This window comes from Folsomia candida, unplaced genomic scaffold (genome assembly GCF_002217175.1).
Source record: "Folsomia candida strain VU population unplaced genomic scaffold, ASM221717v1 Fcan01_Sc001, whole genome shotgun sequence".
NCBI lineage: Eukaryota > Metazoa > Arthropoda > Collembola > Entomobryomorpha > Isotomidae > Folsomia > Folsomia candida.
Genome location: NW_019091193.1, coordinates 8,035,984 through 8,055,831, shown reverse-complemented (window position 1 = coordinate 8,055,831; position 19,848 = coordinate 8,035,984). Strand labels below are relative to the sequence as shown.

The following is a 19,848-nucleotide window of genomic DNA, read 5'->3' as shown; positions in this document are numbered from 1 at the left end:
ACAGTTTTGCCGGAACAGTCCCGGTACCCAAAATTTGTAGCTAAACTGTGCCGGCAAGGTACCGATTTCCCTGTGCCAGCACGAAATCGTTACACAATCGGTACCGAGAAATGGGGCACATCGGTACAAAATCTGCACTGGCAATGTGCTAGTAGGGTACAGGCACAGATGCTTACATATATTCAGTCAGCACGAGACTGCACAGACTAAATAAAAGATATGCACAAATTTATTTACAAAAACTGAAAAGATTGAGATTAGGAGTTACTAATACATACATATTTACATACATATGTCCTTACACTCTGATTCTTAAAGTCAAGCGTTATATATGCATGAGCACCCAACAAGCAGATTTTTATGATGCATTGAATTGTGTTCACGAACTTATGTATGTACATATTCCCACTTTACTATTTCTGCAAAGTTCGTAATTCTTGTTTTAACCACTCTCTTCAGGAAAGACCTAACAGGAAACCTAAGTTAAGACCTGTTCAACAAGTACGTATATATATTTACTTATTTGAGATATTGTAGGACTGTCCACGTGATTCATTTAGGGACTTTCGGTTACTTTATATAATTTCTACTGCATAACTACCGTTTTACATAATTGTGATTTTACATAATCATCAGTTATGTAAAACCAAACTTTGCATAAGTTTACATTTCATACTTGCCCAATCCCACCACCAAATTCATTCTGTAGTCTGTGACCATTTACACGGAGGAGTTCAACTGAGGAGTTCAAACTATTAATGTCTTTCCCACTGGATAAACTATCGTTTATTAAAAGTACAAAAATGAAGATTTAGATCTAGCTTCGTGGAATGGGCATTTGTATGAAAAAATAGCTCACATGGTTCCACTGACTATGTTTGCAAATTGACGTAGACGGTACAGAGGATGTACGGTCTCAAGCTTAATTACGAATTAATTATACAATACGTGTTTATTGTGAAACCGATTGCTATGTAAAATGATTTTTATGCGATAAAAATTAGGAGATACGTATGTCCGTTATGCAAAGGTAGAGGACCATTGAGGATGATGAGTGTCAGGTTCCGAATGGTATATAACTTAATTATAAGAATAATAAATACTTTTTATTTGGTATACGAGTACTTGCATGATGGGAATTTTAGCAACGTACAACCATTTCTTGGAAAATCTGTATATACAATAACCATAAACAACTAAACAATCCAATTTCCTATTTTTCCTGGTATTTGCATTGATTAGAGGATAAGGGATTATACACTACGTAAGCATTACGTACGCGTAAGCGTAAGACGTAAGTCTAATTAAAGCTAATTAGAGTTCTACGAACGATGAACTTATCTATTAAGCTTTGTAGGACAGACCATATTTATATCAAAATGCCACAAAATATCCTTGTCATTCGTACTTTAGATTGTTACAAGACAGTTTGGATTCATATATCTGTTGAATAAAATAATCCTGAAACATGCAAAGTCAAGATTTATCCGTCTTGGAATTGTTGGGGTCCTCCATCGCTAAAATGGGACAAATTCCGGAACATATCGCAGTAATTATGGATGGGTGAGCTTCATCTTAGGATTAGTCGTTTTCTCAAGTCGTACTATTGTACTCGATTGTTTATAATGAGACTAACTAAATCTTACAGAAATCGACGCTATGCAAGAACAATGGGGATGAAAACACTTTTGGGACATCAAACTGGGTAATAATTGAGGACCTTAAGTACATAGCTGTCAAAAAATCAATTTTACCCAAAATACTTAATTCGATATAATTCTTACAGAGCTAACGTACTGCACAACCTTGAATCATGGGGAAAAGCCTTAGGTTGCAAGGAGCTCACGGTGTATGCTTTTTCCACCGAAAACTTTAAGCGTACCAAAGAAGAAGTGGAAAATTTGATGGATTTGATGTTTTACGAATTGGGAAAATCACTTTTGAATGTGTAAATATTTAAAAGAACTGTATAGGATTAGTTCAAATATCCGAAGATACCAAAAACAGATTTTTTTACCAATTTTAGTGAAGATGGTAGTAACATGGATACTTGCATTCAATTTATTGGGAATTTACACACTCTTCCAGCAAAAGTTCAACACAGAATGGCTAACATCATGAAAAAAACGCGTTACTTTGAACCTTACAAGTTGAATATTGCAGTGGCTTACACAGGTGACACAATAATTTACAGCATAAATTCTGACAAAAATCTGACATTACATACACGCATCGGAATAGGTCGAGAAGGAATATTGCGCAGCATGAACGTTATCCAAAGGAACACTGATAACAATCAAATAAATACCTGCTTGGTAGACCAATCGCAACATTTAATGGATGTGCGTCCCGTCGACATGCTTATCAGGACTGGGGGTGATTTACGCCTTTCTGATTTCATGTTGTGGGAAAGTTCACATGCCTACATTCACTTTACACCCGTGACATGGCCAGAATTGACATTTTGGCAACTTTTACACGCATGCTTCATGTACCAGATCCATCGGAAGAAAGTTACCCCTAAAGAGGTTCGCTTATTTGTTTGCAATTGCTTATTCCAAAAAAATGGTCTGGAATTAATATGGTTTACGAGGTTATCTTTCTTGATAACAAATATTTGTATTTATTTAGTTACCACCAAATAACTACCTTGATCTCACTGACGTCCAATACGCTGACCTCACCTTGGAGAAATCTCGCACTCTTGAATGGAAAGTTATTGACGGAAAGGCCGGTAGTGACTTTCCTCACGGGCGAAATGCGAAAATTCCTTCTCCAACTATTTGGTACCGACAACTACTCAAAAATGTATTAACAATTTAATTAAGCTAAGATCAAACTGCACTTATTCATGCATGGCTTTCTGTAAATAATTGTATTTCAAACTAATAATTTGTTCTCAAATCAATTGAAATGTGCAAATATTCATATCATGCAAGATCGAGCTTATGATACATAATTAGAATTACTTGAATTAAATTTGTTTCTGCGAAACAAAAATCATTCCAGCTAACATGTTTACAATTCTCATACAATTTATTTCATGATAAAATTATTCATTTACACAGTAAAATTGAAATATAGTAGCTTGAAGAATTATTTAATTTGCCCTCTTAATGCAATAATTGATCGGATCATTGATTTTATTAGCCGAATATTTTTGCCCACCACCAACTTCCATCGTCCTCCTTTTGGAAGGTGCCTACGAGTAAATTATTTTTGGCATTGTTTTTGGAGAGACCCTTCACTCCTCCGTAGGAAGGGGGCAACTGACTCGCATCCACCAAATCGAGCACTTGGTTCTTCCACTCGGACTCGTCCCCATACATCCGGAAAATGTCGTTCGAGAATGATGGCATAATTGGCCGTACAGATTTCATCACGACGTTAAACACTGGTGGTGCTGGAATAAACGATACAATTCTCTCGTAAAAATAATCGTCACCACGGCGTATTTGTAAAAGTATGAACGCCATACTTACAATTTAGCAAAAAAAGTTTCGATGCCATAGCGGGATGATTTTGTTCCAGTACGTTGGCCGTGTACCAGTAAAACCTTGCACTGGGGAGGTTTACATGGGCTGTACGCTCCTGGTTTACCAGCCAACTATGCAGATCAAATTTCAAAACTTTATGCACGATTATAAGTTAAGGGGATTGCTTACGTCCATTGAGTAACATTTTTTCCAGAACTTTGCATCTTTGCAACTTCCATTTCAGCCTCCTCCATCATACGGTCAAAATAGCGGAGTACGCGATCCAGTTCCCCTTTCTGGGCAGCTTTGTTGATATCCCATTTTCCAAAATCCATCAACAATACTGAGCGTGCAAAAATATAACACTTTCCTTAGTGTTGACTTTCATACTTAATTATGGCTTTGGTACATTAGCAGTATTGTCAAAACAGCTCGTAGCTTACACGGTCTGCCTTCTTTATCCTTGCCCTGGATTGTGTAGGGAAAATCCTTTTCCAAGTCAGAGAAATTTTCTTTGAGAATGTTTTGCATATTATTTTCCTCACGCCATGCAATGTGCTATAAATATGTAAAAATACAGTATTTGCATAGATTTTGTAAAAATTCATTAAAATATAATGACGATTGACGATATATTTGTATCACGTTAAGCAATAAAAGTTCCGCTTTATCCACATTGAAATCTTTTGCAGCAAGGAATTTCAGAATGTAGAGATCATTTTTAATATAATCCTCCTTAATTTTATCAAGTACTCGAGCCTTGAGTTTGTCCAGAGCTGCCTACTTTTCAGACGTGAGCCTTGTGTGTTCTTGGCCTTTCAGAGGCGCAGTGGCCGTGACACCCCCAAAATAGGCTGCTGTCACTGCGAAGGTAGTGATCCAGAGGAGATTCATTTCTAATTATTGCGGTCCTTTGTTGGCCAAAGATGCACTGAGCAGATTTCAGGGTAGTCAAAATGAATATAAAGAGTTGGTCACTTATTTAAAAACAACTTGGTGAATTTATAATTAATCAAAAACTTATTGACTCGTGATCACTAATGGTTCATGAAAGATATTCGTCATGCATCAACTTGGCTAATATGGGTTGTATTCAATAAAACATGGAACGAAAAAGCGGCTCACTTTATACCTAATTTTCAACTACCTACTTAATTTTGAGCTTGATTGTGTTTTTTTGGCAAATGTCTCATATTACAGGTCATACATGTAAAAAACTGGTTTTATTGTATGATATCGTGTTAATGAAAAATATAACAACTTGTAGGAGTTTCAGAACTTAACATGAAGACATGGATATATATTTAGGCATATTAAACTTGTGTGTAGACACGATAAAAGAAAATTTCGCTTATAAGCGCATGTATGTTTGGATGATCGATTTTAGTTGTTGATGCGTACTGGTTAAATTAATTAAGTAGATGACTACAAAGGTCAGGTAAAAGTTTGTTTGTAATATTCAGTAAGGAGTGACATACGTAACTCGAATACAAATTGTATTATATAATGTAGCATTTGCATTTGTATTCATAAGCATTGGTTGAGAATAGGTATTGAGGAGGGTTAAGAGTGAGAACAATTTTCTGATTTTGCTTAATTTTGAAGTTCTTAACAAAATGTTTTGAAAATCTAGCATATCCACATATGTCAGTAAAATGAAATATGGAACCCGAATCGTCGTAATTGCAATTTGTGACATTGTTCAGATTTCTCATACTTATCCTTGGGTATATTTGTTTGTATCCCGGCTGGATCTAAGTTTTGATATGGTTCATATTTCGTATTTCATTTTATACAAAGAGAATAAATACTCAAAAACTAAAAATCTTTCTGAATATGTTAAACAAAATTTTCAAATTATAAGCCAATATCAAGAAACATTTGGTAGAAATGATCTACCCCAACCTGGCAAGAAGATAAGCGATTATGATCATGCTGCCTACGAATACATGCATTCGTAAATACTTGTACATTATAAATAAATTAAGCATCTGTCACAACAAGGATGGCAAATAAAATAAAACATAAGACCAAAAATATCAAGTTGTCGCAACCCATTTGAATGCTAATTAATTAGTGACAAGAATTAATAGTAAGACCAGTGAATATGTATTTGTGTACCTACGTGCACATGCACAAAGTTACAATTTCTTCACCTCGTGCGTCACTTGACCTTGGCTGAAGGATTTCAGAAGTCACCCAATCACTTCACCGAAGTAATTGGAGGTGTTTTATTAGTGTTATTCGATTAACCTAACGATACCAACCTATTCATGTAAATATTTGCATCCATATACGTCCAGGTTACCTTTGGAGTAATACGAGTAGCAAAATTTATTCATCACAAATCTTAAAGTCGAAGACATTTCCATCCATTCCACATATTTGTTATTTTTGTTGTGATTTCTCATTTAATTAATTTTACTCATAAGTAAAACTACACACGTTGGGTATCCTTTCTTTGATTGACTTGCATGCATGTGTATATAATTTGCATATGGATTTCACTGGAGCAAAGTCTATTCAAAAATAATGTTTCTCTGACTTGTAATTGATTACAGATAGTCTTTGTACACAAGTTAAATTTTTTCTAGCATAATTCCTGTTCGACACTAATTCAACTGCTAGAATATTATTCACGAAATCTATTTATCGTTCCTTGCAAATATTTAGTGCTGTTGAATGTTGAAGCTTTTTAACGAGACTCCAATATAAATATGTACATATACCAATACATATATTTATGATGTAACTTCTAAACCTTGCAATTATCGATGAGTGGTACCCAATAACCGCATTTAAAAATATCAACTAAACACCTTTGTAGTTATCCCTATAACATTCACGATTTCACTTTTAGTAGTCAGTAAATATGAAAATAAATACAAAATGGCTACATAATATTTAGGAAAGCGAAATCTGGAAGTTTCCATCCAGCAGCTTTACTCATGCATACGTAATACTTTTACTCATGCAAATGCTACAATTCAGTGCATTATATAACCACATATGTAATCTGCACACATCAAGTGCAATGCGCCGACAAAATTTTCACTACAAAATTCCAATTGTATGCAAATTTAAAAAAGTGAAATCCTGCCCATTCATCCCGATCCAAATATTAGCAACAGCACAAAATAATCTGGACTCACTTTATCAAATCTTTTCCCTGCGGAAGCAACTTTCAATAGAAATACGTTGTAATTACGGCAATGGGAAGCGCACTCCTCCCCTTCATTCTCGGCACCGTAGTCACGCTGCTATCCCACAGCTCTCAGGCTACGGTAATGAACCCACTCGGACTTGAAGGTAGGGCAGCATCACATGTACTTATTCTGTATTTCTTAACAATTCCACTCACTTATCCGCAGTTGTCCAAAACGCTCCATCATGCGCCATTGGCACTGTAACCGATTATACGTCAGAACCGTGTCGTTCCTGTGTCTGTGCACCATTTCGCATTTTATTGTGTCGAAATCGACTTTGTCTTCAGGCTCCAGGTTCTGGATCAGGAACGTCAACTACGTCAAGGCCGGAGGTAGCAAATAGACCAACTTTTGCTCCAGCAGTGACAAATTTTCCAATTTTTAGTCCACCAAGAATTAAGCTTAGTGGGTTCGGGTTATAAATTTGTTGACGCAGCGAGTAAATTTAGTCTGCCTTGTTATGTTTTTTTATAAGTGAAAGGTGAAAGTTAATACAAATTTTATTGTCAAATATTGTCGTGTTTTTAATACAATCATCAAATTTAGGTACTCAATATTTTTAAATACATTTTTTTATTGTCATCATTCTCTCCCCACTTTTAAACTACGCCTTTATATTCCATCCCAGCTCCCAGTCCTTTAACCCCCAGTCCTCGCACTTCAAACAACGCCCCTGCTCCGGATTGAGCTTCCAGTTCTTCCTTAGATAAGAAATGCTCGGCCGAGGTGGCGTACAAGATGCCAAGCTCTGGTCCACCAAACGCCACAGATGTCATGTTCTTGGTGGGGAAGTCGAGTTGGCCCAATTTCTTTCCAGCCGTGGGGTCGACGTGGATCACCTGTGCAATATTTCGGATATGCATTTGATTAATTCGTCATGTTACGGTTTGCATGTAACGTAATAAATGTTTTATTGCCTTCGCCCCGTCAAACACAGCAATCCAAAGGTTGCCATCTGCATCAATCGTCATTCCGTCCGGAATGCCTTCCACACCGTTGGCTTTGAAGTCAAAGGCGGTGCGTCGGTTGCCTTTGAAAGGGTTAATTAATGGATGATTAATATTGCATTTATAGCAAAACTGATAATTATTTTACTGGCTTGGCAATTAAACTAATCCTGGCCTTACTGAGTGTTGCGGATTCTCCATCATAGTCGAATGCATCCACTCGGTACGAAAAGGAGTCAATGTAATACAAAGTTTTATCGTCAGCCGTCCATGCAAGCCCATTGGCAATGTCAATCTGGTCAAAATGTTTCTTAACGGTGCCATCCAAGTCGAAGGAGTAAAGGGTGCCCTTCTTGGCGTCCAATTTTCCGGGGGCAGGTTCATAACCCATTGTTCCTAAATGCAAGAATGTTATAATATATTCTAGTATTTTTTCCATATTTCATACACCAAGTGCATGGTAGGCTTATTCTCACCTGCCCACAATCTCCCCCTCGAGTCGCACTTGCCATCATTGATCCGATTTGTCTTGCAGTGATCATCCACCGTGGCCAATTTTTTTAGGCTGGTTGGGGTTGACGACACACCATCCCATTCCATGACTTGGACATCACGTTCAATCGTGATAAGATATTTGTTGGGATGACCGGTGATTGGGGCCACAAGGGAGACGGGACCGGCGTCTAGGGCAAATTGGTATTATCACCTTGTTGAGTCAGACCCTGCGCAATTTCTACGAATAAACTCACCAACGACAACCTTGTAGCATTCTTGTGTCTTGGGAATATACCGGAGGACAGCCTTTCCAAAAATGTCGACGTACAGCATTTCCTCTTTCACTGGATTCCAGTGGGGTCCTTCTCCCAAGTAACATTTTGTGGCCCCAGGGGCGACCTTAATTGTTGCGTTCTTGTACATTTTGTCCTGGATCAACAAAATTTTATAAACTTGTATTGTACGCCTGATCGACGGTGTAAAACTGATTTGACACTAAAGGTTTGTTGAACGTGGTCCTCGATTTTATACGGCAGATTAGTTGTTTAATTTGGGAGGCGTTACAATCAGAATAATGAATGAACGAATGTCAAGTGAAATCCATTTGCCTCAACAAATTTCAGGGTGAAGGACGCATTTGACGTCGATTTACACAGCGTGTCAATATTTGATCGTTCACCGTTTTTGCAAAAGTGTGAGATTTCGCTTCACGTGTTTTATTGTCATTTTTTATTATTATTGAACTTTAGTTATCTTTATGATGTCTGTCTCCACTTGTGTGATGTAATCCTGCCGACCATGCATATTCGTCAAGCATTTTGCTAGATTTTAAGTTTTATGTGAATATATAATGCTTTTTGTAGTAAAATGCATGATCCTGCGATTAACCTTTTGTTTTTTGTCGGTGTGAAAAATAAAACTTTTAATTTGCGGATTTAGGAAGATTATGTATTTGTCGGTATGATCTTTAACTCTGTGATGGCATAAGGTACATATGCAAATGTACATGTGTACATAACACTGGGTTGGTGGAAACTTGTAAGTACAACAATGAATGTTTATGGTGGTCAGTGGTTCAATAAGTTATCATTCGTGATATATATTAAAATATAGTAAAGATGTTAGTTCCTTGAAAGATTAGTTAAAGAATCTTGCTAACAATTTTGTGAAGTGAAGTACAAGCATACCAAAATATGTACATTTAAGAATGAAGTTCGCATCACATTAGTTTATTGTAATTAGAGTGATTTTATGAGGTTGAATGCAAAATGAAACAATGCTGTGAGCACGTACATAAGATGTAATTTATATATGAAAATATAATGATGTATTCCAAATCAATGCAACCAATTGTTGTCTCATTTTCAGAAAGATGGAAATTTTCATATTGACCGATGAAATCAAATATCATCGACCCCTAAATCTTAAAATATTTCTAAAAATTTCGATAAAAATTTCGTTGTAAACTATTCATCAATATGTAGGGTGAACAATAAATATGTATGTGATGTATACTGCAATTTTGTATATCGGAAATGAGACGGTGAACAATCCTTCGCGATATGAAAAATGTATTAAAAGTTAGTCGTGTTGTTGGTTGAAAGCACTATTGTTGAAAGCATTATTAATACGTTATCTATGCTTGAAAGTAAGTATATGAAATTAAAATTACCATAAAATCTAAGAATACGAAAAGATTGGATAATCTTACAAACTTGTTTTTATTGAATTGGATATTTAATAACATTAATATCATTAATAATATAAATATGTGTAAGTCTTGATAACACAGTAAATTAACTGGGTTTAGCATATAAAAGTATGATTATTCATGATAAGTAAACGTACGTACAAAATATTATACAAAGATTTGTACCAGATATACAGAAACACCGTGGAAATCTATAGCAACATAAGAATTAACCTCGAGATATTTTTGACAATTTTCTTAAATAAAACAAATGTTCCCATTTAAACACAATATGGCGACCACCCCGTCCCGCATTATGCAAGCGTCCACCGGCATCGAAATCTGGTTCCATCCCACCGAGTTCACTATCTGATATTGAGATCCAGCCTCCGAAAAGATTCGAACGCAGTTCTTACGTGAGTCGCAGATGATCATGTTGCCCAATTCGTCGACAGTTAGTCCTTGAAGACGACTGAGTTGTGCTTTAGGTCCGATGAATTTCATGCTGCCAGAATCCACCTCAATGCGGATCATTTTAGAAGTATTGAAATCCGTGACGTAAATGTGTCGACCTACAGACAGAAAAATTGAATATTACTTATTGCCAGATTTTTGAGGGGCGAAACTGCATAATATTTAACATAAATCAACTCACCGTCTTTGCTGAATGACACTCCTCGAGGGTAGTCGAAATGCTGTTTGTACTGGTACGGATTCTGTTCAAAGACGGAGAATTTGACGAGAAAATTCCCAAACCGGTCAAATATTTGAACTCTATGATTTCTTGAATCGGAAATAGCGATGAGGTTCCCGGCTGGAGTAACGTCGACGTCCCACGGATACTGGAATTCGCCCGGCCCGTGACCTGTGAGACGTAGAATTAATTAATTAATAAATAAATATTAATAACTAATTAACAACAATTTTAGTATGCACCAGATTTATACCTCGTCTCCCGAATGATGAAATGTACTGTCCTTCCAGAGAATAGATGCAGACGCGATGATTGTCCTTGTCGCAAATTATAAGTCGCTTATTGGCGTAATCAAGCACCAGTCCGGTTGGTCGGCTGAGTTGGTTGCATGGAAATTTCATCCTGAGATCTAGTCCCCCGAAGCGATGGATCGGCGTTGATGTGACCGTGTCGAACAAAATAACGTCGTTGGTCGAGCGATCTGAGATGTACAACTAAAAGGATAAAAAAATAATTAGTCTTTCAATAACACGGCCAAAAACATGGTGACAAAAAGTAAAATGTTAAAATGCTCAAAAAATAAATGAGAACTCACCCGATTTGATAATTGGTCTACAGTGACGCCCCAATATTTTTCGCCATTTTCTCCCAAAGAAATCGGAGCGACGGGTGGATTTTGAGACTCGAGGCGATAATTCCGTGACACCTCCAACTCGACGGAAGGGCAAAGTTGACCTTCCCGACCGTTCAAATGGACATCAGCAGCCATGTCTGAAGACGAGCTCTCGAAAACTGACGCAGAGTATTTTCCGGCGTAAAATGGGACGAAAGAGCAATTGTAGCTGTCGGGGGTGGCATCAAATTTCCGAAGTGGGAAGCACGAGGTGTATCCAGAGGAGTGAGAAATTTTCGCGTATGCGTTGAGCACAGAGTTTTGTGGCATCTGCTAGAAATAAAATTTGGACACATAAAATATCATTCGTTTTTACAAGTGGCGTCAATTTGAATCGAGAAGAGACTTGCTTATTTTCGAATAAATTAACATAATCTGGATTCAAAAACAGCATATTTACCTGAGTCTGTGGATTAGCGGAAACATTTCGAGTTTTCAAGTGGAGCCGCACCTCTTCTCTCGCAACGTTGGGACCTTCTGGACCCGTAAAAATGTAGCTTCTTCTGATTGGTGGGATCGGGATAAATTCTGCTGGCTGCTGAATTTCGTCCAGTTGTTGGAACCGAGAACGTCGACAATACAGCGGAATTGAGTTATCTGCCCGATACACCGACTGACTCAGAAGTGGTTCCAGATTTTCCTCCCACAGGTTTCCATTGCCGCTGGATGCGGTTGGGCAGGGGTCAAAGTTCAAGGTTGATGAGGAAATTGGAGAAAACGAGGTTCCATGTTGTTGACGAGTGGTGGGGTCGAATTCTTCAAAACACGGCGGAGAGGCAGCTGCTGAATACGGTGGCAAATAATGTTGCTGCGAAAAGGACGCTGCTGACGAGGACGTTGTCGAAGTTGGGGAAGATTCTTCAGTGGAACAATTATCGGACGAACTTCGGTCAGGCGAATTTGAATAAGCAGTCTAATGGGAATTTATAAAATCATAACCATAATTATTTTTAATTAGCTCTTACTGCGCCCGTCATAATACTTCACAAATTGGTTGTTGAAAATTCTCAAAGTTGTGCCTACTTACCTTTTCGGCCTGCTCCTTGCGCAGAATTTCCACAATACAGGCTACTTCTCGTTTAAATTTCTCGTCATTCGTCTCTGGAGTTGACCACTCGTTTCCAAACACATTTCTGGACATCGCCATGATGGATTTTACTCGGGTCTGGAAATTTGCTTCAAAAAACTTGGCAAAATAAATGGAGAATTGATGCTGGAGTAGAAACGTCGTTCTAGGAGCGAGAACAAATTGGTTGTGAAGGGACCAGGTCGGCGTGGTCTCTTTTTATACCAGTGAGGAAAGGACGCGTCCCTTTGGCAAAGTAGCTTGGCTTTTCCATAAAATCTATTTTGGGGACAATGTGAACCCTGAACTAGAGAGAGCGTGGGCAGGTGCAAATATTTTGCGAGCCGGAGATGATAAGCTCCACTTTACTCAACTTGAGCTGCGTATGTATTTCTGTTTCAGTATGTATGCGAATAAATATTTAAAGGAACCTGTTAAAAGATTCCTTTGAGCTTTGTATTATAACTTGACTTAAACACGTTATTGTGCATTTATTATTGCTCTAATCCGGTCTGACAAAACCAATATTCACACAAATAAATATGAAGTAATGTAGATAAATGTATCTGTGTTTCTATATATTTGTAAAGACATTCTGGTAATCAATTGACCAGGTTTCACAGATTTATTGCCGAATATTTCTTCCTCTTTTATCGTGCCACAGCGGCCAAGGAAGTCCCTTATGATACGATGCCGACATGACTGATCTGCCCAAGTAACTTTTCGAAACGTAGTCCGGACGCAACGTTGATGTTGTTTTTGTCCCACTAAATACAAAGCTTCGTCCAAGTTGATGATTTAGTGCTGATGATTGTGATGTCGTTGATGAAAGGCTACTACAATTAATGTTTTCTGTGTGGTCCTTCATAGTATTTGCGTCTGTGCAACAAACGATTGGTTTCGAGCACGGTTTAGAATCTTGTGGGCAAAATTTTGTAAAATCTGGAATTTGATTAGGTTTCCCAACTTTCTACAGTTATTAATGCATATTTTGGTAGTGTGTTTGTAAAATATCCGTTATTGAAAGCACGGAAATTAATATTTAATCGCAGTTTACCGGAGGATGCACGTGATCCTTGTATGCCTGTTTATGCAGCCAATTTCCCGGAGGCGAATATCTGCACACAACAATGTAAATTGGTTCCAGTTTCAGTTTCCCTTCGCGACACAACTTTTCCGTGACGACACGACCACATCCGACTCGCTTCGTGGCGTTCCAAACGACTTGAGTGAAATGACCAGAGTTGGTTTGGTAGTAGTTTGTTGTCCAAGAATGACGAGCTATTTCAGAGTACCAAACCCGAACCGGGAAGCTGCCTGGAAGTTGGAGAAGTTCGTGGCGTGACCTACCCTTCCGCGCCCCCGTATTTTCACCTGATAAAGAAATTATTAAAAATAGTTGAAGTTAAATTAGTATTTATTCATTAATTTGTTGCATTCATAATGAAAAATATTTTGTCACCAAGTTTTATATTGTGTACACCATCGTTTAAAATGATTTTTCCTGCTGCCATGCTTTTATTCGCAATCTGCATTGCATAAAGTTGAGCTTGATATGCGAGCTGCATAGAAATATACGCATACATATTTGCACACACATATTCACGTACAATATTTTTCTTAGGTGAAGGAAAAGTAAGCATAAGGTGATCATGTTAAAAGATCATCATGGTTACGGCGAAGCCTAAGTATGCATTTAGCTGCAACTTTGAAAAGGTCCCACTGAGATTTCGCCCAAACCGTTCGTTGCATCGAAAACATGTTGAAACAAAAAAACCAGAGAATTCTGTTTTACAGATACGTTTTTTTTATTTTTTCAAAAATTCTAATTCCTTCAGGTAGAAAGTCCGATGCCTAAAATTTCAAATCCATTTCTTGGCATCTAGGAAGTGTTTCCGACCGGGGGCTTGCCATTTTTATTATTCTCCAGGATAATACGCAAATTTTAAGCCTTTGTTCGACTCAATCGGATGAAAACTCACGGAATTAGAGCTTTTTGAAATATTTGCATTAAGCAACCTATTTACGTATTTATGTGTTAGGTTACTGGTTGCTAACGTGCGATAAAGCAACATATCCAATGTTGCTAGACAATCGAATTACGTTATTATTAGATCGCTAAGTGTCAAGGCATGTTGCACCAGAACAATCCTTAAAATTCAGAAACTGGGGAATTAAATTGTATGCCACGCATCCACCCACAGGAGAATTAACAACGTTTAAGATTTTATAATTGCATATGATTTTATGCATATAAGTTCACAAATCACTAAAAATAATTAAATAAATAAATTTTGAAAAACAAACTTAGGTGAAGGACGCGCTTAAAATATTAAAACAAGAAGCATTAAAAAATGTCATAAATCGTTTAATATTTATTAACTTTTAATTCACCGTGGGCCCAACTAACACAGGAAAAAAGTTATACTTTCAAGCATGTGGAACAATTATACGAAATACGTAATATGTATTTGTATATTAAACTTGCAAGATTTGAATGGTTATCTTTCAATAAATCGCGACACCTCTTATAGAGGATATTTGCTCATGCTCATCCATTGCTCATCCAAAAAATTGTCCACCACATTTCCACTCCCATACAACACTGGGTTTTCCAACAAGGAAAGACATGCCAGCTGACAATCAAATTCACTGAGCGCTGGTCGAAAACCAATTTCTGAGATGAATGTGCCCACAGTAACGTCTTGGAAATTGTACTTTTCTCGGAGAACTGGTTCATTGAATACATTCTTGACCTTTTTCCGCAGTCGAACGTCCATTGATGTATACTTTTGATGACACTCAAGTTGTGGAAGTCTGATTAAAAAATTATAGTGGATGTATTATCCGGTGAAAAGTAATCAATGTTTTTATGCTTATGGTACTCACCCCAACTCTCCCAACATCTCGTGAAACCTTCCTTCTCCTTTCATACCCCATGACTTTAACATACAAGCCGAGTGTGTCGTCATTTTGATGCTATCGTACAAATTCCAGTGGCGATACAGTAAGAAGCACAAGCTAAAGATCAAGATGTTTGCATTTAATAAAATAGCACGGCACAACAAATAACCAGTAGTATTTCATAATATGCATAATAATCTTACTCTTTTTCGAAGTTTACTTTCAGACAATCCCTCGGTGTCTCCGTTGAACTTGCTTCTCGTGCAATGTGCAGACTAAGGAGGAGAGTACGTCAACCTGATAATGACAGATCTTGATGTCCTTTGGATATATGGTAGTACCCCCTCTGAAAGCAAAAAGTGTGAAGCGGTTTGATGCCATGGCCCAATTTACGCCCGTCACACCCCTTTGAAGGCGCGCCGGATGCCAAACTAGCTGCACTAAAAAATTCGCCAAAAATCCAATTTTGTTCGGATTTTCATAATAATTATGTATTTGTGATCCCAGATAGTCCCTTTATCATATTCAGTTGCAAAATTAACTTTTCAGAAATTTTCAATATTTTCGAATATTTCCTGAAAAGGGCATGGCTTGAAAAAATTCAAAATTCCAAAAAAATTCAGATTGATATCTGATATGATAAAGCAACTATGTGGGATCATAAATATGTAACTATTATGAAAATCCGAATAAAATTGGATTTTTGGCGAATTTTTTAGTGCAGCTAGTTTGGCATCCGGCGCGCCTTCAAAGGGGTGTGACGGGCGTAAATTGGGCCATGGCATCAAACCGCTTCACACTTTTTGCTTTCAGAGGGGGTACTACCATATATCCAAAGGACATCAAGATCTGTCATTATCAGGTTGGCGTACTCTCCTCCTAAGCTCGGTAGATTTCTGCACGTACTCAGATCGTGGAAGTTTCTCCAGAAGAAACGCATCGGTTAAGGCAACCGTGGTCCACCACACGTATTGAATATCACCTCGAGAAATTGCCCACGACAGCTCGAGTGCAACCAGGGATGACTAAATTTAAAATGTATATTACATAATTTCACAAGGACTGTAATAGTATAAATATTATAATTATGGAAATTTAAATGTATAAAATTACCGGGGGAGCATAGTAGCCAAATTGTGTGTATTTAAACAACAATTCGTTCCTCTTCTGCTTCCATATCATCTGCCTTCGCTCTTTGTCATGTTCATTGCGACGACGTTTTGGGTTTCTTCCACGGCGTTGCGATCCATCTTCATCGTCGCTTTCTCCCTTGTCCAAGATATCAGAATCGTCGTCGTTACCATCATCATCGGAGTCGAGGGCCTATATATTTGAGACAAAATATCTAAACTGTGTGTCTACAGAAAAAAACTACAATTCTTCATAAAAATAGAAATTCACATACCTCACCCGACCAAAACAGATCATCAAAATTAGGCACTTCGTCAAAATTACCGTCCAGCGACAGGATGCGAATCTACAATGCAAACAGTGACAAAATAATCGGTCATAATTATACCGTTAGTCAACAAGGTCAAACCACCCTCTTTCTATGCTTACCTGATTGGTTTCATCATAAAAGTTGTTGACATGCACTGGGCGATGACAATCCAAAACGAAGACGAGTTTATTGTTCAGGTTGTCAAAGAAATCTCGAATATCCAGAGAAATGCCGCAGTTGATGAGAACAAAGACATTCACCTTGAAATTAGTTGAAAATGTGTCAAAAATAATTCACAAGTCGGCATGCTCACGATTAAACAGTATTAAAATCAACTTACCGTCTCACAATAATCAGAATATGCCTGTTTCATGTCAGTAATTCCATCCACAGGACACAAGGAGAACGAGATTCCATCAATTTTCAGCAATTCCGTAAATATTTTGACAGTACAGACGGAATCAATGTCGGAATTGGCAATGATGAGGACTCTCTACAAAAGTATTGATAATACCAAAATGTTATAACCAGCATTTGCAATCATCAATTGTGTCTGGATTTGTTCGATAAAAACGTTTGGTTTTTTGTTGTTATTCTTGTGACCGGCTGATTTACTCACCTTTCCGAAGAGAAGTTCGTAAAATTCCTTCCGCAAATGCTTCACCAGCATGTTGACAAAGTTTCAAAGTGACGAAAGTATGTAGTAAGATTATGGTGACTTATTCACACCGATACCGATAAAACAATTATCAATTCTCAGTCCATTCAACCGGATAAAATAAATCTGTGAAGACTAGGCAAGGCCCTATGGCTCAGAGGTACGAGGGTAGGATTGTCACCACGCAGTCACACGTTCGATTCCTCTGGCCGGGAAGCTATTGCTAATCCTACTCGGCTCGGTGTTAGTACGGGGTAGGTGCTGTCTCGTGACAGGGTGAGCCCAGCCATACGGAATGGCAATGTCACTGTGTACAGCCCCTAGCAGAGTCCGTTCTCTGTGGGGATGAGACAACTTGCTACGAAATTATGGCAAGAAGTCGCCATCTGAGGCTGAAAAGCAGAGAAATCTGAGTCCTGGCGATGTAAAACTGTCACATTTTAACATTTGAACTTTTTCTAAATAATGCTGGCTGGATTGTTGGTTGGTGGCTGCTTGCTCAGTTTCTCGGAGTTATCCAGCTTCCCACCTATGTACGCACTTCTTTCTTATTGCTATTCAAGATTTGGCAAGTCTGACCGTGTCTCATCTTGTCGTCTCAACTAAATTCAAGACGGTCAGAATTTTATAGCTTCCATTTTCCACTATTTTGCAAATAAGTAATGTATTTATTGAATTTAAAGGCTTGTTTTATTTATTATCGACAAAAATTAATTTTCTTAAAATAAATATGCACTAATTATACTAGTAAGAACTAATTAGCAATGCTTAAATTAAATTCTCTCACGACCTATCCATGCAACCAATTTTTCCATCGGTATTAGACTTGCATTGGGAAAGGCATGCTGAAATTTTTCTAAAAATGTCTTCCCCCAACTTGCATTCCTCGTTTGCATCCATTCTTCAGGAATATTGAATTCTGCCCGTTTTATCTTTACACATGTATTCCTTTTAATCATGACAACATTTGGAAGAAATGCTTCGGCAACATATCCCGGAAATGGGTCAGAAGGTGGACCTGTTTCTCCAAAATCTGTGTCAATCTCCAAATCTTCTAGCATTGGGAAGTCATTCGCGTACGTAATAATTTTATCTGATGGAAACTTGAACTTTAGTTGTGCTTCTGTCGCTGCTAATTGTCCCCCTTTAAGAAATTTAGAACTTGTTTATTTGTCAAACATAGATATTTAAATACAAAGTATGTTATTTATCGTTAACATATTTGCATGCATACCATAGTCAACGCATATCTTGAAACGTCTCAACATTGGAAACCTTGGAAAACAAAGCTGAACGGGTTCGTCATCATTGGTATTTGTCGCCCCTTTTAATCCCCCTAATCTCAGCACCCTCAGACTAGGTCCATATCTTGTGAGGACTTTTTCCAAAGCTGTCCCTAATTTCTTCTCGAAACCAGGAAAGTACTCCAATTCTAATCTTTCTAAATTATTCGAAAGTAGGGCCAAACCATCCAAAATCTTGACGCTCTTCTCCACAGAACCCTCGTCCAACCAGAGATGGGCTTCTCGAAGTTTTGGGAGTTGTATTAAACCTCGACTTAAGCAGGAGTAAGCATGGCAACAAAATTTTGGAGGAAATATCGTTAATCTCTCCGCGTTTGGGAAAAGCTTCATTAAATTCAGTACAAGCGGTTGCTCTACACATCCTTTTGAAAGATCGACAGTTTTGAATCCTACTTTTTTCACAGGTTCCAACGGCCCAGGCCATTTTGATAAATCATGAGAAATTGTAACTTTCAAAATCATTTCTTCAATTGAGACCAACTTTTTACAAATATTTCCCAACATGACATAGCTGGCTGGATTTATTAGCCAGAAGGTAAGGTCGACAGATTTCATTTGGGCCCCAAAGTTGCTCATGAACCAATTAATATCTGTGATGGCTTCCCTGGGCAGGTTCCTGGGAGAGAGCATGACGCAGAAATTTTGAATGCGCAAATTTTGTACACGAACAACTTGAGCTTCAAAATGTGAGCGACGATTGACATAAGAGCGTGGTTCGAAGTTGAAGGACAACTTGACACGTTTTGGAAGAAGGCGAAGGACGATGACATCATTCCAAGTTCTGCACACGAGACGGTAGTCTTGTAATTGGGGACGAACGTTCGACAGGATTTTTGTGAGGATCTATGTATAAGATTAATAAAATTATACGTAAAATTCACACGTATGTAGTCGAGTGAGATCCCTTTATTGATCGGGCTTCTCATTATTTAAATGAATTATAATCTAAGAAAAAATAGGTGAACAACGTTTTAATTTACTTCCTGATTTTCAAAGACTGACTTTTGAGAGATATTCCGTTCAATGTCGTCGGTCATGATGGTATAGATATATAGATAATTATTGTTTCTAAATCGTTGAGTATTTCTACAAATACTTCTATATTTCTTAATTGTTGGCAATTAAATAATTATTTATTTGTTAAATGTTCAAAGTTTGTCTACATGTGTCCAGAATAAATTGAACTATCTAAATGAGCAGAATTGCTTGAGGACCGTGTGCAGGATCATGCTTGTTACAACAAACATTACAAAATGCAATTAATTCACCATGTTCATTGTGTTGTCATTAACTT

General features: G+C 37.6%; 5 protein-coding genes and 1 long non-coding RNA gene across 11 annotated transcripts; 2 read left to right on the top strand and 4 right to left on the bottom strand.

Annotated features, from left to right (window-relative positions):
• The first annotated feature begins 1,327 nt into the window (after positions 1–1,327).
• LOC110859054 (isoprenyl transferase) lies at positions 1,328–3,068 on the top strand. Its single transcript, XM_022107920.2, has 6 exons — positions 1,328–1,563; positions 1,649–1,705; positions 1,787–1,948; positions 2,027–2,175; positions 2,242–2,528; positions 2,632–3,068. Exons 1-6 carry the CDS (start codon positions 1,469–1,471, stop codon positions 2,821–2,823), a joined length of 942 nt encoding a protein of 313 aa, XP_021963612.1. The 5' UTR covers positions 1,328–1,468; the 3' UTR covers positions 2,824–3,068.
• Positions 3,018–4,571, bottom strand: LOC110841605 (retinal-binding protein). Of its 2 annotated transcripts, XM_035846079.1 has the most exons (5): positions 4,122–4,571; positions 3,920–4,034; positions 3,666–3,819; positions 3,483–3,607; positions 3,018–3,403 (listed from the first exon to the last, which is right to left on the bottom strand). In XM_035846079.1, the coding sequence occupies exons 2-5, from the start codon at positions 4,005–4,007 to the stop codon at positions 3,147–3,149; spliced, it is 624 nt and encodes a 207-aa protein (XP_035701972.1). In that variant the 5' UTR covers positions 4,008–4,034; positions 4,122–4,571; the 3' UTR covers positions 3,018–3,146. The 2 variants fall into 2 exon arrangements, with proteins under 2 accessions (XP_035701972.1, XP_021942986.1); XM_022087294.2 differs by having other exon boundaries at positions 3,920–4,570.
• Positions 4,572–6,597: 2,026 nt separating this feature from the next.
• On the top strand, positions 6,598–7,231 carry LOC110852353. The gene is made up of 2 exons (XR_002548115.2): positions 6,598–6,785; positions 6,848–7,231. It is a non-coding gene; the product is annotated as an uncharacterized LOC110852353 (long non-coding RNA).
• On the bottom strand, positions 7,158–8,638 carry LOC110852345 (regucalcin). The gene is made up of 5 exons (XM_022100391.2): positions 8,379–8,638; positions 8,106–8,312; positions 7,810–8,025; positions 7,600–7,712; positions 7,158–7,521 (listed from the first exon to the last, which is right to left on the bottom strand). The coding sequence occupies exons 1-5, from the start codon at positions 8,545–8,547 to the stop codon at positions 7,282–7,284; spliced, it is 945 nt and encodes a 314-aa protein (XP_021956083.1). The 5' UTR covers positions 8,548–8,638; the 3' UTR covers positions 7,158–7,281.
• A 1,264-nt stretch (positions 8,639–9,902) lies between these two features.
• On the bottom strand, positions 9,903–12,457 carry LOC110841594 (E3 ubiquitin-protein ligase TRIM71). Of its 2 annotated transcripts, none has more exons than XM_022087284.2 (6): positions 12,209–12,457; positions 11,582–12,094; positions 11,104–11,454; positions 10,762–11,002; positions 10,470–10,679; positions 9,903–10,386 (listed from the first exon to the last, which is right to left on the bottom strand). In XM_022087284.2, exons 1-6 carry the CDS (start codon positions 12,326–12,328, stop codon positions 10,073–10,075), a joined length of 1,749 nt encoding a protein of 582 aa, XP_021942976.2. In that variant the 5' UTR covers positions 12,329–12,457; the 3' UTR covers positions 9,903–10,072. The 2 variants fall into 2 exon arrangements, with proteins under 2 accessions (XP_021942976.2, XP_035713690.1); XM_035857797.1 differs by having other exon boundaries at positions 11,104–11,451.
• Positions 12,458–14,604: 2,147 nt separating this feature from the next.
• Positions 14,605–19,797, bottom strand: LOC110863671 (cell division control protein 45 homolog). Of its 4 annotated transcripts, none has more exons than XM_035846320.1 (11): positions 19,535–19,797; positions 18,485–19,397; positions 17,212–18,394; positions 16,933–17,085; positions 16,712–16,852; positions 16,557–16,628; positions 16,265–16,474; positions 16,058–16,176; positions 15,355–15,426; positions 15,137–15,268; positions 14,605–15,064 (listed from the first exon to the last, which is right to left on the bottom strand). In XM_035846320.1, the coding sequence occupies exons 3-11, from the start codon at positions 17,260–17,262 to the stop codon at positions 14,776–14,778; spliced, it is 1,239 nt and encodes a 412-aa protein (XP_035702213.1). In that variant the 5' UTR covers positions 17,263–18,394; positions 18,485–19,397; positions 19,535–19,797; the 3' UTR covers positions 14,605–14,775. The 4 variants fall into 4 exon arrangements, 3 of the variants coding, with proteins under 3 accessions (XP_035702213.1, XP_035702214.1, XP_021968083.1); XM_035846321.1 differs by having other exon boundaries at positions 19,557–19,797; XR_004833635.1 differs by having other exon boundaries at positions 14,937–15,064; positions 16,024–16,176.
• Between the last annotated feature and the right edge of the window lie 51 nt (positions 19,798–19,848).